This window comes from Leopardus geoffroyi, chromosome C1 (assembly GCF_018350155.1).
Source record: "Leopardus geoffroyi isolate Oge1 chromosome C1, O.geoffroyi_Oge1_pat1.0, whole genome shotgun sequence".
Taxonomy (NCBI): Eukaryota; Metazoa; Chordata; class Mammalia; order Carnivora; family Felidae; genus Leopardus; species Leopardus geoffroyi.
The window spans coordinates 71,338,732-71,357,096 of record NC_059328.1 but is presented as its reverse complement, the minus strand read 5'-3'; the positions used below and the strand labels follow the sequence as shown (position 1 = coordinate 71,357,096).

General features: G+C 37.6%; 1 protein-coding gene and 1 non-coding gene across 10 annotated transcripts in view; one reads left to right on the top strand and one right to left on the bottom strand.

The window, feature by feature from the left end:
• LOC123598134 (SSX family member 2 interacting protein) overlaps nt 1-18,365 on the top strand; it is a 43,716-nt gene that overhangs the window by 10,048 nt on the left and 15,303 nt on the right. For all 9 annotated transcript variants that reach the window (XM_045478054.1, XM_045478052.1, XM_045478056.1 and 6 more), the window contains exons 2-6: nt 10,872-11,003; nt 11,868-12,037; nt 12,502-12,714; nt 15,236-15,346; nt 17,189-17,324. In XM_045478054.1, the coding sequence (XP_045334010.1) occupies nt 10,961-11,003; nt 11,868-12,037; nt 12,502-12,714; nt 15,236-15,346; nt 17,189-17,324 (673 nt within the window). In that variant the 5' untranslated portion in view covers nt 10,872-10,960. The remainder of the gene's footprint in view (nt 1-10,871; nt 11,004-11,867; nt 12,038-12,501; nt 12,715-15,235; nt 15,347-17,188; nt 17,325-18,365) is intronic.
• LOC123600111 lies at nt 9,926-10,032 on the bottom strand. The gene has a single exon (XR_006713491.1). It is a non-coding gene; the product is annotated as a U6 spliceosomal RNA (small nuclear RNA).

Here is an 18,365-nt window from a genome sequence, read left to right as displayed (position 1 = left end):
ACATACCTTATGTAACTTAATAAACTGCTCTCCTGACGCAAGGAAGTACATCTTATTGCTGAGTCATAGAAGATCAATAGAGTAAGAGCATTCTTTTTTGAAAAGAATCTTCATAGTTATAAATCCGTGTCAATCTATTTCCCTTCTTTCCCCTACCAAATTGAGATAACTGAGCCAGAGGGATAGTCCCTTTTGCTAGGTGTGCCAGTACTCTGTCTTTACTCTTCACAGCAGTGTAGTGGGGGATGGTCTTCCCTGATGGGCTAGCTCCCCATGGATATACTCCAACAAAGCAGGGCATCATTGTGAAGACTGCGTCACTGTTGCTCACTTGTACGTGTGAATCGGTGGGATAGGTGCTAGAAATGTAATTGATTGGTGGAGAGAGTTTATCATTTGTCTAAGTTGATATTTCCACTAAAGGGTAGGGACGCTACCATCTGGGATTGAGGTGGGAGTACTTCCTCATACATTATCTCATTAATTGTGCATGAGCCCACTGCTTTTAAAGATACTACAAAATAATCCATGCTTCTAAAACACTCCAGCTATATCAAAATGTCCTATTAAAGAAGTGAATGGAAGTAGGGTCCATCCCTCCCTACACCCAGCCATCTCATCCCACAGGATTGTCATGTTAGTAACAGTTTGTAACTTTTCTAGACCTTTCTCCTAAAGATAAGTAGTATTTATATAGTTTGATTTAATGAAACATGGTGATCATACTATTGACATTATCCATACTGGGGTTTTTTTTTTTTTTTCATGCTGTACATGCAGATCTTCTTGAATAATCCCAAAGTAGCCCATCTTTTGGCTGAACTATCTGTATTGGCATTTAACTGCTTATTGACAGACGTTTAGATTGTCTCCGATTTGTTGTCATTGTGGTATGCTTGCTCATTTGTATGATGGGATATGTAGTAATAGAAGCCTTTTACAGATTGCAATTTTTTACAGACTGATAGATCGCCATCTAAAACTACAAACTACTGACCACTGCTAAAGTTCTGTTTCCCTTACATAATTGATTATCTGAGTCACTGTAGGACTTTTGTATAATTTCTCACCGGTTTTTGCCCAACAGGGCTGCTTGCTTTTGTTTGTTAAGATACTGCAGATGTTTATCATTGTAATTGCCTTTTAAAAACGTGGATTTTTTTTCATCATTGTAAGGAAAACACATTCACTTACAGAAAACTTGGAAGACACAAAAAACTAATGATTACGCATAAGATCTGTGTGTAAATGAAAGGGATAAAGTCTGGCTCTTCCCCCTCCCTTTTCTACTCACAGTTTGTTCTTGTTTTCTAGTTTTTTCTGTTATAACAAATTTCTGTCTTTATAGAGCAGAATTTATATCTATCTGTATATACTCATATAGTTTTGGGAGTTTTTTAAAGACTAAGGTCATGTTAGATAGTTGTTCTGCAACTTTTTTTTTATTATTAACAAAATATCGTAAAAATCTTTCCAAGTTAGTAAAGTATCTAATAATAGCTAACGTTTATTGAGTACTTACTGGGCACTTACCATGTAACCAAGACCTTATGTGAAGCCCTGCACATGCATAAACTTTTAATAAGGCTATTAAATAATTTTTAAAACTAAATATATTTACCCATCTAATACTCTTTTGAGACTAAAGACACTATACTCTCCTTTTGCAAATGAGGAAAATGAAGTTCAGAGATTTCTGTCCAGGGCCACTTAGTTTGTGGGTGGTGGAACCGGGGTTTGAAACCCGGTGGTCTGGCTTTAGATCCTGTGCTCTTAACCATTGTACCATACTGTTACTCATACTGCAGCAACAGTTGGTTCAAGGGTGTATATGAGAAGTTTAAAATATAGCATGTGGTTCCCTGCTTCCGAAGCTACTAAGAGGGTGGCTTTCTAATGGCAGATTCTGGCTTGGAGCTTCACCAAGATTGTATCCCTCAACCCAAAAGGATATGCATGAAATATTTGACCATAATTTGTGTCTTCACACTACTTTGTGCAGTCTTTGCCCAGTTGGAGATCTGGATTAATGAGTGGTGGCCTTTAATAATTGGTAGGAGTATTGCTTCCTGAGCCTTTCATCCACTAAAGCAGCAGCATGTGTTGGTTAAGAGAATGGGCTCTGGAGTCTAGGGAGGGGGTGGGTAGCCTTTCTGTGCCTTAATTTCCTTATCTGTAAAAAGGAAATGATATAGGATTGTTGTGAGAATTGACATCATATGTAAAACATTTAGAACAGCCTCTGGCACATGTTTGTTAAATCAGTTCCTTAGCTACTAGCTATGCTGTGCTTAGTACTTCACCTATTATGTCATTAAATACCCACAACCACCCTCCAAAAAGAGAGTGCTACCCCGTTTTCCAGGTGAGGAAACCAGCTGGAGAGACTTGGTCAGGATGTGATCCTAGTCTGTCTGGCTCAGGCCTGTGAGACTTTCCCTGTTGGCACTGTACTCCCGAACCCTCAGGCCTCCTCGTAGCCACAGACTCAACAGAAGGGATGGTTAAGGGAATGCCACGTTTGGAGTTTCAGCCATCCAAGTGTCTATTCAGACTTAAGTTATGAGGAATTTGTTTCTGTGGAAAATTTCTATACTTTTAAACTGTGCCACTCAGATGAGTTACTTTAGATTTTAAATTTGTAAAAGATAGATTTTCTAAGTTGAATTTGGTGTGTTTCTACACTGATACGCAAACCTCAGTGCTTTTGTGTAAGGTAGTAGAAGTATTTATAATGGAATTTAAATCTGTAGTCTTCTTTGGAGCAAAAATATAGATAGTAGTATTAGTTTTTATTTTTTTTTTTTTTAAATTTTTTTTTCAACGTTTATTTATTTTTGGGACAGAGAGAGACAGAGCACGAACGGGGGAGGAGCAGAGAGAGTGGGAGACACAGAATCGGAAACAGGCTCCAGGCTCCGAGCCATCAGCCCAGAGCCCGACGCGGGGCTCGAACTCACGGACCGCGAGATCGTGACCTGGCTGAAGTCGGACGCTTAACCGACTGCGCCACCCAGGCGCCCCAGTAGTATTAGTTTTTAAAGTAATAACATTTGCTTTTTGAGAGTAATAACATCTATTTAAAATATGCTGATAACTGAATTTTTAATTTTTATGAGTGAATTTGTAAGATAGGATGAATACATAAAGACATAGTTTTAACAATTTTCCTAACCTGACAATTTGGTGACTCTAACTTTGTGAGATATTAGCGAAGACTTTAATTAGCTGTTTGTGACAAATCCTGTGCAATATTTAGAAGCCTAGATGGTATAGTGAGTGTTACTACATTCCTGTAATGAAAAGCTATTATTTTCTGACACTTGATTGAAGTTTTAGAATTCCCATTAGGTAGGCAATTGCACCTTCTCAAGCTTGAATTTCAAGTGAACTTGAAAAGAACACTTAAAATATTGTACTGTGTGAAGGAAATCTTGTAATCAAGATACTACTTATGTTTCTGCTGAGCTCTTTTTCAGTTGGTAGTTGTGTTAGAGATTTGGGGGATGAAGAGAGTAATACTTTTCTCTGAAGGACTCACATCTTTTGCATCTTTTCCGTTGCTGTTTTCCTTTGCTTCCCAGAATGAACATGTTAATTTATCATCAGTTATTGAGTATTGTTCTGTCTGTTAAGATTAGTGGAGGGAATACAGGAATGTAAAAATTGTAGTACGTGAGAGTCTAGCTAGGAATGATGACACAAATTAGCACGTATACAGAGGACCTAGAGAATAGAGTTTCATGAGCTGTGCGGAGGGGATGATAGTGGTTGTTCTGGGCTTTGAAGAAGTGTTAGTTTGGGGTTAGGTGAGAGACGAAAGCCCAGGTGGAGCACACAGGTTGGAAGTGAGTGGGCCGAATGTGGGATGCAATTCATTTTATAAACATTTATTGAGCACCTGCTTTGTTTCAGGCACTGTTTGATACAAAGATCCCAACCCTATAGGAAAGTTCATAACTTCCTGTAGACGTTCATAAACTAGTCGTGGGAGGCATCTGCCTATAATAATATGGAGAGATGAATTGCACTATTGGATGATATTGTCATAAAGGTGATTGTTGCACTTGTCGTATATGATGTCACTTTAGTTATGTTTCAGCTAGAGACATGTAAATTATGGGAGAGACGCAAAATGTATACATATTTTTTTTTTACTTGCATTAGTCGTCTATTGCAGCATAACAAATGACTCCAGAACTTCACAGCTTAAAACGACAGACATTTATTTCCCAGTCTCTGTCCATCAGGAATTTGGGTGCCTCTGGCTAGGGATCCCTCGCTAGGCTGCTGTGAAGATGTTGACCAAGGCGGCAGTCATCAAGGTTTGACTGGGGGAGGATCTACTTCTAACCTCATTCCTGTGAGTCTAGGCAGGCTTCAGTCTTCACTGGCTATTGGCTGGAGACATTGAGACATCAGCTCCTTGCCACATTGGCCTCTGCTCACAATATGACAGAAAGAGGGATCCAAGAGGCAGTGGGTGGTAAATGATCCCATACAGAAGCCACAGCCTTTTTATAACCCAAATATGGAAGAGAAATCTTGTCACCTCTTGGTGTATTCTCTTTGTTAGAAGCTAGCCACTGAATCCAGCCCACATTCAAGGAGCAAGGGCACCCAAAGGTGTGCACACCAGGAAGCAGGGGTAACTGGGAGTTATCTTAGAGGTTGCCTACTACCAAATTTTACAAGTGATTATTGTATATTGAGACCCCCAGAGTCTTTTGTATAAAAGGAAGAGCAATAACCAGCCAAGGAACTTTTCTGATGGAAACAAAACAACAACAAAAAACAATGGGTGTAATTAACCTGAACTACAAGTGTTTTTGCTAAACATCTACAAACTTTTGGTTTTGATGTTGTCTTAATATTTACTCTAGAATACAAAATGGTAAGATGAGTGATTCCACCCTCGTTAAACTTTCTATAGAACTGAATTCATTTCTGAGAATTGTTTTTAAACCTTTTGAAAGCAAAGTATTTCTAAATGAGGAAAAAAGCTGTTGTTTATGGCATATCAGAAAAGTTTACGCATATGCCTCAATTTAGGTAGTAGATATGTTCTTTTAAGGACTGTATGCTCTGAGTAGAATGATTTCAGATGAACTAAGGGATTCATTCTCTTTAAGAAATTTGATGGAAATCTTTTTTATTCTATTCTACTTTTAATTTAACTCTTGTTTTTCTATATATAGAGGTTTGCGTGAACAGTGTGGAAAGGTTACCTGGTGACAGAGTGAAAAGAGCAGTTTTGAAGACAGATTTGTGCTCAGGCTTCACAACCAACCAGAAATGTGGCCTCAGGCAATGCTGTTGGCCTCTCTGAGCCCAAGTTTTCTGTCTGTAATATAGCTAAATATATACGAAAGAAAATGCTTTGACATGAAGAATGATAAACTTATGAAACTTACTCAAGTCTTCGTTTTTCATAAAGGGTACAATTAATTTCAGATGTCTTACTATTTCCCAATTTTCTGTTAGGATTCTAACCTTTAATGCCACTAGACAATTCTTAAGTTCTGCATAATAATTGTACCCAGGAAAGACTAGAGTACCCTTGCTTATTTATACCCGAAATATGGCATTGGTACTTTGATAACATATTAAGGAAGCCAAAGTAGTTCTTCAGAAAAGAGTAAGGTGACATTTTTACAGAAATTACTGCAGTTTTGCTGAAATTAGTAAGATTTTTTGTTATGTAGACTGACTTACTGGAATGTACATTGAGAAATACTTGGAATCAAGAAAGTTTTTTAGATGTCTATATATATGTTACCCACAAGGAGGGAATAAAACTCTCTGATGTAGAGGATAGGAGAAAGAATTTTTATGGATTCCTTTATAGATGTTTTCTTTCTTTAATTTATTTCAAGGTTATTCCTCAACAATTTTAGATGAATGAAAGGACTTTTACAGGATGGTTAAATTCTTTAATCTTCAAGATTTGCTCATAAAATTCATTCATGAATTTCATCTGTCTTGGAGTCCAGACAGCTTCCCTAACCAGTGGTATATGGAGAGAAATGGGGGTTGCAGTTTACTTGAATCTGAAATGATTTACTGTAGACCTTTTCCTTTTCTCCTTCTATAGTGAATCTATAATAACAATGCTAGTATAACCAAGTTTGTTCTTATGTGACTTGTCATGGGTGCTCATGGTTCACTGTGTAATGATTTGCTATGACTTGATTTATCTATTATATGGAACTTTTCATTGTGTGTTTCAGCACTTGGCTTTATTTATTTATTTAAAAAAAATTTTTTTTTAATGTTTATTTATTTTTGAGACAGAGAGAGACAGAGCATGAATGGGGGAGGGGCAGAGAGAGAGGGAGACACAGAGTCAGAAGCAGGCTCCAGGCTCTGAGCCATCAGCCCAGAGCCTGACGCGGGGCTCGAACTCACTGACCGCGAGATTGTGACCTGGCTGAAGTCGGATGCTCAACTGACTGAGCCACCCAGGCGCCCCAGCACTTGGCTTTAATGGGGTCCTTCTTGGCTGCTTTTGAAGCTTTCAAAGTTGAAATACTTGTGATGGTGTTAGGTTTATGCAGAGCAGATATATTCCTGTTAGCTTTTTTCTTTATCTTTTGAGGTTAATACTAATTTATTATAATATCTTTATAAAAAATAGTTGGTATCCTTACTGAAATTTAGCTGTGGTTGAGCTAGAAATAACTTGCTTAACTTAGTCTCTTGGTTGGGGGATGTATATTGATTAATAGTCTGGTTGGGCAACTTCTTTTATTACAAGCATTCTGGCGTATAATTTGGTGCATCATTGAACAGAAGAGGATACTTAGAAACTTTTAGATGGTGTGAAGTCAGATACTGTTGGTTAAGTTCTTTTTTTGGTAGAGCTTCAAAGTGGAGTTTTGGTTTTCATTGTGAACATTTAACTAGACCTGAATATTTCACAGTTGGTTGTTTCTTACTGTTTTTGTTATTTTAATTAACAAATTCACTGTCTAAACCTGTAGACAGTGGACAGAGCTACATTCACAGAAGAAGAATAACTGACTTAAATTACAATTTTAAAGAATGAATGTATAGCAAACATTTTGGTGGTTGATCTTTCTGTTATGTATGAAGACAAAAGGTACTTAAGGCAGTATTGTGTCTTATTTAAAAAAAAAAAAACAAAACAAAAACAAGAAAGGCTTGGGAAAGTGCCTATTTTCTTCTGATATGATGCCTCCCCTCTATGTAATGATTACAAAGAATTAACCCACTGAAAATTTGTGTTTTTATGAGGATATCTGCCTCCACATTTTCTCAGGATTTGTGTTCAACTTTTATCATTAAGAGCAACAGTGCCTTTTGTTATATAGATTATGGAATCTCCTGTCATTTATCTCCAGCAGTCCAGATATGTGTCCAGATGATGATGATGGTGATGGTGATGATGACAACTCATAGTAATTATGTGTGTCCCATATGCTGAGTCTGGTGCTAAGTACTTCTTTATGTGCTTGAGCTCACTTAATCCTCAGGGAAAATCATGAAGTAAGCCATTATTATGTCATTTTACCAGTGAGGAAAGTAGGGCTTGGAGAGGTTAAGTAACTTAACCAAAGCAGAGCTGGGCTGGTATAGACGGGTTTATTGTCCCTTAGATCCTGTTTTGTTTATGGCTGCTAGCTCTGAAAGCAAAAAGTGAAATCATTGTCTTTCTTGGTGCAGACCTTTATCCTGCTTATCCTGTTCCCGAAGGCACCCATTTAAGGACAGAGGGAAGTGCAAAATAGTTCAAGGTGCTCTTGCTAAGGCACATGAGTAGAAAAATAGCAGAAATTGGTGCCAGATTGGGTAACCACCTGTATGTGTGTGACATTGTAACATGTAATACAGCACATAACATAATTTGCATTAGTATGTATTGTAGGCTGCTATTATGACCTAGAAATCATCCTTGATTTCTGTGTATTTTTCATCCCATCTTCCAAGTCCTGAAGATTCTATCTCCAAAACACATCGCTGATTTATCTACCTGTCTTTCTGTTCAAGCAGTAATGTAAAAGTGTCTTCTTGCCTGAACTCATGCAGTAGCCTCATATCTTCCAGCCCATTATTGCCCACCTGCAATATATTTAGGGGGTAGAGTAGCTGAGGTGATCTTTTTCTTTTTTTCTTTTTTTTTTTTTCCAACGTTTATTTATTTTTGGGACAGAGAGAGACACAGCATGAACGGGGGAGGGGCAGAGAGAGAGGGAGACACAGAATCGGAAATAGGCTCCAGGCTCTGAGCCATCAGCCCAGAGCCTGACGCGGGGCTCGAATTCACGGACCGTGAGATCGAGACCTGGCTGAAGTGTCGGACGCTTAACCCACTGCGCCACCCAGGCGCCCCGAGGTGATCTTTTTCAAAGCCTAGAGAAGATCCTGTTGATTTACTGCCTAAATGCCTTCCATGGCTTTTCATTGCTACTTTGAGAAAATCTACCTTCCTACCATCTGTCCTTGTGTACTTCAGAGATACTGGCCTTCTTTATGGTTTTCATTCTTACCAAGTTCGTTTCTTCTACCTGAGCTGGAGCATCTTGTGGCTGACTGTGTATCATTTAGGTCTCAGTTTAAATGTCAACATTTTGATGCAGCCTTCCTTGATGAATCTAGATACCCCCAATCCAGGACTCTCACGTTACTGTGCTCAGCTTTCTTTATAGTTCTTATCACTCTGTGTTAGGTTAATTTATTGTCTCGTTATCTATGTCTACCCCCCCCCCCCCCCCCCAGAATGTAAACTTGAGAGCAGGGCTTCGTGCCTGGCACACAGTAGCACAATTAAAAATATATTGAATGAATGAAAATTTTCCTCTCATTTCAGTATTACATTATCAATATTTCCATAATCTTAAATATTCAGAACAGGCTGTGAACTCTTTGTTTCATAGTCCAGATCCGGCCTTTTATTTGGCTTATTAAAAAATGTTGTTTGGAGTGTAACTTACATCCAGTTAAGTGCACAGATCTTTAGTGTACAACTTGAAGGATTGTACTGATGTGTATACTTGTGCAGCCATCTCGGATCACTGTGGAAAAGGCTCTTTTACTTGCATAATTTTCTAATTAGCTTCTAACATTAGGAGATCTCACAAAATTTCATTTGAATTTTTTTATGGTGTAGAAGTATTTATTTCTTCCATTTTTCTTTATAAAAAAGTGGAAATGGGGGCGCCTGGGTGGCTCAGTCGGTTAAGCGGCCAACTTCGGCTCAGGTCATGATCTCGCGGTCCGTGAGTTCGAGCCCCGCGTCGGGCTCTGTGCTGACAGCTCAGAGCCTGGAGCCTGTTTCAGATTCTGTGTCTCCCTCTCTCTGACCCTCCCCTGCTCATGCTCTGTCTCTCCCTGTCTCAAAAATAAATAAAATGTTAAAAAAAATCAAAAATAAAAAAAAATTTTAAAGTGGAAATGATGGTAGGCTGAAACTGTTATATGAAAGGTTCTTATACTTAGTCCACTTCATTCATACATATTTCTGGCCTCTCATGTATTTGTTAACCACCCTAACTCCACATGGCTGTGTTTAAAGGTGTTCTGTTGTATAAATGTGTCATTTATTTAACCAGTCTCCTGTGGAACATACAAGCTATTTCTGATTTCAAGAACAACTTGCAGATGAATCTTTGTACAAATCTTTTTTCTTTTACTTTCAGGTTTTTATTTTAATTCCAGTTAGTTAATGTAGAGTGTAATATTGGTTTCAGGTGTAGAATCCAGTGATTATCACTTAAATACAATGCTCAGTGCTCATCAGAAGTGCCCTTCTTAATGTCCATTACCCATCTAGCCCATCCCCCCACCCACCTCCCTCCATCACCCTCATTTTGTTCTCTGTAGTTAAGAGTCTTTTTTCATATTATGCCTCTCTCTCTTTTTTCTCCCCTCATGTTAATCTGTTTTGTTTCTTAAATTCCACATAAAAAATATGGAATGTTTCACAAATTTGTGTGTCATCCTTCCACAGGGGCCATGCTAATCTTCTCTGTATTGTTCCAATTTTTGTATATGTGCTGTTGAAATGAGCATAAATCATTATTTTATCAGGGTAAAACTTTACAAGTAATTTTTCTAGGTCAAAATGTGTTTTCATTTTTAAGATTTGGTACATATTGCCAAATCGCTGGTAGTTGTATAAATTGATGTGATCTTTGTGGCGAGCAGTGTATGGGAGTATGCTTTTTTCTACATCTGTGCCACCATTGGGAATTGCAATTAAATTTTTTTTTTGCTAATATAGTTAGTAAAAACAAAAAATGAGAATGCTATCTAAGAAGTTTTTCTTTCTCTTATCTGTATAAATGCTTTGTACTTTATCTTAGAGAATATAATATAGAAATATCTATTAGTACAACAATGCTGTACCTAGATTTATATTCTGAGTCAAATCATGTACTGTGTACTTCGTATATGAAAAAATATGAATACTTTACTAGAACTCTTTATTCCTGATTCTTTTTTTTTTAATTAAAAAATTTTTTTTTATGTTTATTTAGTTTTGAGAGAGAGGCAGACAGTGTGTGAATTGGGGAAGGGCAGAGAGAGAGAGGGAGACACAGAATCCAAAGCAAGCTCCAGGCTCTGAGCTGTCAGCACAGAGCCCGACGCGGGGCTCGAACTCATGAACCGTGAAATCATAACCTGAGCCAAAGTTGGATGCTTAACCAACTGAGCCACCCAGGCATCCCTCTTTACTCCTGATTCGTAAACACACATACATACACTTGCATACATGGACACAGATTATCATTCTGCTCTACCATGGGAGTGCAGGAGTAAATAATCCAAAATCCTTCTTTTTACACATTGATTTTATATTTGCTTTTATTTTTGGTTAAATGCTGTTATTTTATGATTTGCTTTTTAAGGAGATGCCTACATAGAAGAGTGACAGCAGCTGGACTGAATGTTTCACTGCTGAACTGGTTCCTCAGGTATCCTGGCTCTGGTGATTGCTATGGGAGAGTGGATGACTGTTACAGATCCAGATCTGTCTTCAGGTACCTGAGTCTAAAATAAGTATAAACTAAAGCAGTGACTGTAAAGGTGGATTTTTAAACGAAACTGTAAAATGATTTACCACACATATTGAAGATGTGACTAGAGAGAGACATAAATAATTGTAAAATATCTAAATTTTTATTTTGAGAAAAATTATCTGGGAAAGCTAAGAATTGTGCCATACTTATGAGGAGTTTGTTACTATTTTTGAGAGAAACGTTTATGCATTTGAAATGAGTTTATTGGCTACTTCAGTACGCTTTGATTTATTCCTTTAATATATAAACTTTGACATAGGTGGTTTTTTTCTGTTATTTTTATAAATCTGAAATAGTATAAACTAAGAATCTATTGGATCTTAACATGCTTCCTAAGGGCACTTGATAGTTGTATCTTTTTGAAAAAAAAGTACAGTTGACTCTTGAATAACATGGGTTTGAGCTTTGTGGGTCCACTTATACAAGAATTTTTTTTGATAAATGCATATTTATTTTCTCTTATGATTTTTTAAATAACACTTTTTTTTTCTCTAGTTTCCTTTTTTGGAAGAATACAGTATATAATACATGTAACATACAAAATATGTGTTAACTGCTTATGTTATTCGTAAGGCTTCTGGTCAACAGTAGGCTATTAGTAGTTAAATTTTGGTGAATCAGAAGTTATATACAGATTTTTCAGCTGTGTTGGAAGTCAGTGCAGTGTTCAAGGGTCAATTTTGTGTAGTTTTCTTACAAAAACCAGCTTTGTCTGAATTTGAAAATTTTTAAAAATATTTATATAATTCAACATCTTTGGTAACGGAGATAGTTTTCTTTGCATGTTTTATAAATTGTTTAAGTAAATACCTTTTATTCTTTCAGAAAGCAAAAATATCTGTCAATATACCTCAGAAACAAAGATGTCTCCATCAAGTTTATACTCACAGCAAGTGCTATGTTCTTCAATACCTTTATCAAAAAATGTGCACAGTTTTTTCAGTGCCTTCTGCACAGAGGAGAATATTGAACAAAGTGTTTCATATCTTGATCAGGTAAAAAAAAATGTTTTGTGAGAAGAATAGCATAAATCATGTTATATAATAGAACATATCGAAGTTATGGGAAAAACACTTGTTAAGCACATGTTGTTATGTATCAGCCTGGGACGTAAACACACTAGAAATGCAGAGAACCACCGTGATCATCTAGTCTGGATACATGGTAAATGTTTTTGTCAGGAGCGGGTTGGCCTGCACATCACCCTAGGGGCTCTTCCACTTGGAGTCTCTCCCTTATTTTACTGATGCAGAAACCTGAGTGCCTTGCTCCAGGATACAGGCAATTGCAGAGCAGAGGCCAAAAGAGCCCAGTTCTCTCTGTTCTTTGTCCTTTGGGATATTTACAGTTTTCTTAACTCAGGGTAGTTTTTATGATTTCTCAGAAAATATTTCTGTCTTTTGTTTCTATACTTAGTTGTCTGATAACCAACTTTGAGGAAAACATTTTCTCCTACCAGGAATTGACTACTTTCGGTTTTCCTTCATTATATGAAGAATCCAAAGGTAAAGACACAAAGAGAGAATTAAATATAGTTGCTGTTTTAAATTGTATGAATGAGCTACTTGTACTTCAGCGGAAGAACCTTCTAGCTCAGGAAAATGTAGAAACACAGAATCTGAAACTGGGAAGTGATATGGACCATCTGCAGAACTGCTATGCAAAACTTAAGGTAGAAATTGCATGTCAACCTGTATTTCAATAAGGCAGATGTCTCATAAGCTAAGCCAAATGATAACAATGTTTTCTCTTTAATATTTTTAGGTCTCTGTACATCCTACGGTGCCTACAGGCTAGAGATTATTTTGATAGGGGAGCTGTGGTGGGCTGGAGGGGGTAGTTGGTATACCCTCCAGGTTATAAAAAGGCTGTGGGTTGTGGATAGTACTTTAATCAGAGAGGCCTATGGAAGGTCTTAAGAATTAGAGTGACTCAGGGGCGCCTGGGTGGCGCAGTTGGTTAAGCGTCCGACTTCAGCCAGGTCACGATCTCGCGGTCCGTGAGTTCGAGCCCCGCGTCAGGCTCTGGGCTGATGGCTCAGAGCCTGGAGCCTGTTTCCGATTCTGTGTCTCCCTCTCTCTCTGCCCCTCCCCTGTTCATGCTCTGTCTCTCTCTGTCCCAAAAATAAATAAACGTTGGAAAAAAAAAAAATTAAAAAAAAAAAAAAAAAAGAATTAGAGTGACTCAGAGTTGTAAGCCTAAGAAGGCAGTAATTCTGCATTAAAACTTTTTATGTCTGGATAACCTTGGCTGAGTGTTTTTTAAGTAGATAGTGAATAATCGTGCAATGATATTGATAACCGGGGGCTGTTTAGCCTTCCCCCTAAGGAGTGGTCGCTTATTAGGACAGCCCAGAGTATAGAGTGTTTTCCAGGAAGTCTTCTAATTCAGGGTTTGACCTGGGCCAAAATCAGGTATTTCTCTGTGGACAGAAATGTGTTCAGTGGCAAAAGTTGCTGATCTCTCCTAGTATATAATTCATTCAATTTGTTTTGAGGACAATTTATTGAGTATTTTGTGTTCTAGGCTCAATGGGTTTACAGAGGAGTGAACCCCTGTCCCTGCTCTCAAAGAGATTGTAGTCCAGTGGAAGGCGATACATTGAACTAAGATTATTTGCGTCATTAATTGTTCTTGGAGGTAAAAGGAGGCTTCACAGAGACTTAACACTAATCTCAGGTTTGAGGAATAAGTAGAAATTTGCTAATGTTTGGAAAAGACATTCTAGGCAGAGGGTGCAACCTGTTTGAAGCATAGAGGTATGAGAGAGGATTTTACTTTTAGCAAACAGATAGTAGCCCTGTAGGAGCTGAACTATATGATTATGATGAAGACGGATAGGTGGGGCTGGGACCCAGGTGTCAGATGATGTGAGCGCATTGTGCAGAAACCTGGAGGCACCAAGGAACGTAAGCAAGAGAAGGCATCTTGGGCATCGTGTAGAGATACCAGTCTGGCAGTAGGGTGGAGAAATTATGGGAGAGGTGTAGATTTGTGTTTGGGGTGGAAGTAGGGAGCCTAGAAGGCATGGTGGAAAGGACAGCTGTTAGCAGGCCTTAGCAGCTGTTAAGGCCAGAAAGGTTTTGCCAGTGGAGATGGTAAAAGGGAGATATTAAGCAAACTTAGGAGGTAAAATGGGTAGAATTCTATGAAAAATTGAATTTGGGGAGTAAAGAGAGTCATGAATTAAGATACCAGCCAGGTCTCTGTCAACTTTACAGAGGATGATGGTATGATTTACTGAATTAAGTGATATAGCAGGGGGGTGTACAGATTTGCAGGGATGATAGTGAGTTCAGGTAAAGCACTGGTAATTACTCAGAGTGAATCTGATTTGACATATGTGGGACATGTCAACTGGCCCAGTGCCTTTAAGTTCAGCCATTCCAAATGGTCTGGCATGATAGGAAGCTTTCAGCACTCCAGAGAAGAAGGTGCCAAAAATTCTGACAGCCTTAGTTATCCAAGTTGTATTCCTAAATTTTATAAATTCCTAAATCATCTTGAGATCCATTGTTAAAGAGATTGTGCAAGTTGCCATTTATGGTCACTTATGCCATAAGTTGAGTGGGTTTTCTATTTTATAAGGATAAGAGGCTTTTAAAAATATTCCAATGGTCTCATGCAGAACTTGGCACATTTCCTCACGGAATGTGTGGAATGAATTCAAAGTGAGCATCTTACCCCATACTGATTCCAGCAATGCTGCCGTTCCTCTCTGGAGAAAATCTTCAGAGGTTCCCACTTGCAAGGGAGAACTAGTATTGTGCTGAGCCTCACTTTTTTGACCTGAAGGGTTGCTGCTTGCTTGGTCACCCATCTTCTTTAGACTTAGCTCCAAATCACTTTGGTTCTTTCTCAAAGAGTGTGCTGTAGCCATGTTACAAAGTACTAAAAGGAAATTTTAAAAGTGTCCAGTGGCAGCATCACTTGAATAAGTGAAGAGCCTTTCAAGGGATCTACTTCGAAACTCTTTTGTCAGATACATACAACATTTTGGAATTTAAATAAATTTATAACTTTATAGTATTGTTTGAGAATAATTGTTTTAACTAAACATTTTGTGTGCCATTGAACTGCAGTTTTAGCTAACGAACCCTAGTATGTGTACATTGTTTATACCGTTCTTCTAAAAATTCATTTGCTCTGAGTCCTGTGTTAATTTTAATCAGGATTGCATGTGGATGTTTTAGGAACAACTGGAAACCTCCAGGAGAGAAATGATTGGGCTTCAGGAAAGAGACAGACAGTTACAGTGCAAGAACCGGAATTTGCATCAGCTACTGAAAAATGAAAAAGATGAAGTGAGTTGTCAGTTATTGAAGACCAAGTTTGAGTGAATTTTTTTTTTTCTTCTTTGATTTGAGGTGACCATAACGGCTACTTTAAAACAAGAATCATTAACTCATCCTTTGTCAAATTGGTATGGTGGACCTCTTTCTATACCACTGCAGCATATTTAACTGAGGCCAGGAACTCTCTGTGTCATCCCTGCTCCAAGAGGATTCATTTGGTTTAGTGTAGTGTCCATAGCTTGTGACAGCCAGTGTCCTGTAATGTCTGCCTGGACTCAAATGCATTGATATTTTTTCCGAGGGGCAGGGGTGCTTTAAATGCAGATCTTTTATTCTCTGCTATATCTCTGTTTAATATCTGGCATCCCTCTTCTTTATCTTAAATCCATTATTCATACAGTCAAGCAGTTACTTGACTAAATGGACACAAGGGTTATTGGTTTTTAAAAAAAGGAATTCACATTTAAAAATCTTATTTCAGGGGCGCCTGGGTGGCGCAGTCGGTTAAGCGTCCGACTTCGGCCAGGTCACAATCTCGCGGTCTGGGAGTTCGAGCCCCGCGTCAGGCTCTGGGCTGATGGCTCAGAGCCTGGAGCCTGTTTCCGATTCTGTGTCTCCCTCTCTCTCTGCCCCTCCCCCGTTCATGCTCTGTCTCTCTCTGTCCCAAAAATAAATAAACGTTGAAAAAAAAAAAAAAAATTAAAAAAAAAATCTTATTTCTGATTGCTAATGATACCATAATTATAATTTCACTTCTGCTATAGTGGTTACTTAGTATTTAGATCTATAGAGTTCATGCATTTGAAGTTATTTTTTAATTTATATATGAAGAAACCATTATGTTCTTACTGCTCTGCAGTTTTTGATCCCTGACCACTTGATAACTGTGAAAATACAATATTTTCAGTGTTGTGTATGTTTTTTTAAACTATAATTAAGGGCTTCTAAGGGAGCATATTTCATTAATGACCTTATAGTGATTTAGACAGATTTTATCATATTTGACTGGTAATATATTCCGTTAGTGGATAATGAAATATCTTAGTTAAACTGCAAGATTGCTTATACATTTTCTTGAGTTATTTCCCAGAAAAATGTTGACTTGATGTGCTGATTACACTTAAGTGGTTTGAATGTAGTTAGTCTTTAGTAAGGATTGAGTTAAACGTGATCATCTTCACCGGAGATTAAAAATGTTATTATAGAATAGAACATGCTTTCTATCAAGGGTTGCCTGAGAAACCATAGTAGATCTAAACATTGAACAGTAGGGCATGGCATATCGTGGGTACTCAGCAAATATTTGAACTGGATTCTGTCTGCTATTTGGGCTTGCTCTAATTTGAGAGCTGTTTGTGATCAGATAAATGAACCTGTTTAAAAACAAAACAAAAAAATAAACCTGTTTACATGCTGTGATGTGCTATGGCTAATTTGTCACAGATTTATAGGGAATAAAGTGGTTCAAGTAAGTAATGTAAGGAAGTCACTACAAATGATCAATTGATTCTTGTTTCAGATGAAGCTCTGATCACTTTAATACTTCTGTAAGAGTTTCTGGCTTCTAAATGATCAGACTCGAAATGTAGAGTAAAAAGGGTAGAAAAAGATAATTTCGAAAGTTAGGAGTTCTGGAAGTTTCAGAATTAAACAATAAAAACTTTGTGGTTCACTTAATGATACTTTTCAAAGTGATTTCCAGTGGTTATTGAGAAGAAAGAATAATCCTAGAGTAAACTATTTTATGAGGAGGTGAATGCTAGGACTTCTATTCTCTTTTCAATTTATAAATTTTAACTGGGGGATTGTCAATCATAAAGGGACTCATTTGATGGAAAATGCTTTTTTCAGGTACAAAAATTACAAAATATCATTGCAAGTAGAGCTACTCAATATAATCATGATATGAAGAGAAAAGAACGTGAATATAATAAATTAAAGGAGCGTCTGCATCAACTTGTTATGAACAAGAAGGATAAAAAAATAGGTAAGAAACAACTGGCTGAGATAGAGCAAAGTAAATGCATAAGCTAATATGCTAAGAAAGAAATGTGAATAGACGGAGCACAACAACCCATGAAGTGTTATTTTTATGCCTTATTCATAAAATGTCTCTAGACGGTATATATCCACATAAACTAGAAATTGAGACAACTCGTTAGTGAAAAGTAAATAATTTTGCTTTGCTTCCTTAGTTGCATATAAGAATTACATATTTTTTCAATATGGCAGTTGTGGTTCCATAGAGAAAAAACTAAGCCAGAGGATATTCTAATCTTCTATAGCAAAGAACTGATAATATGAAAAGGCAAGATGAGTTTCTGAGTACCAAAAAAAGTATATGATTTTAGAAATAACTTTGCAAAATTATTCTTCACATCAAATCATCTATGTCATTTCCTTTAAATGTAGCTGTGCATTTTTGAAGCAGCCGGTCTAAAGAAGGGACTGTAGACATTATGCTTTTGTTTGTGCCTGCGTTTTTTTTTTTTTTTTTTCTTTGTAGTGTTACTCTTATGAAAATTAATTTACAGCTTACGTCATCCAAGCATAATTTCAGGTACATGACATAGATTACAAAGTAGAACCATGCACACAAAAGTCGAGCTACACGCAAGGTTTACTGGCCTGGTGAGATGCAGAACAGGAAATGTGTGCATTTATTTATCGAAGAGTGGTTCCCACATGGGCTGCAGGTTGTCCTCTAACCTGCACGCTACAGTAATACCCTAAACCGTGGTTTCGGAAACGGAGCTCAGTTGGACTTGCTGACACGACAGCTGATGAGCAGATGTCCCAAGCTGTCACATGGTGGGCCGTGTCCGCTGTCAGCAGGCAGCTCACTATTGACTCAGTTATTCAGCTATCTTATTTTAAACATTACTGAAAATCGGAAGTGGGGTAAGCTATTAAGACAAGGTGGGAAATCTTTAGGTAATCAAACTTAAACTTCACTGGTTAACCTCATCTTCATCTGTGAATTAAATAAAGAGCAAGATGAAATGCCGGAAGTATGAAGTGTACTAAT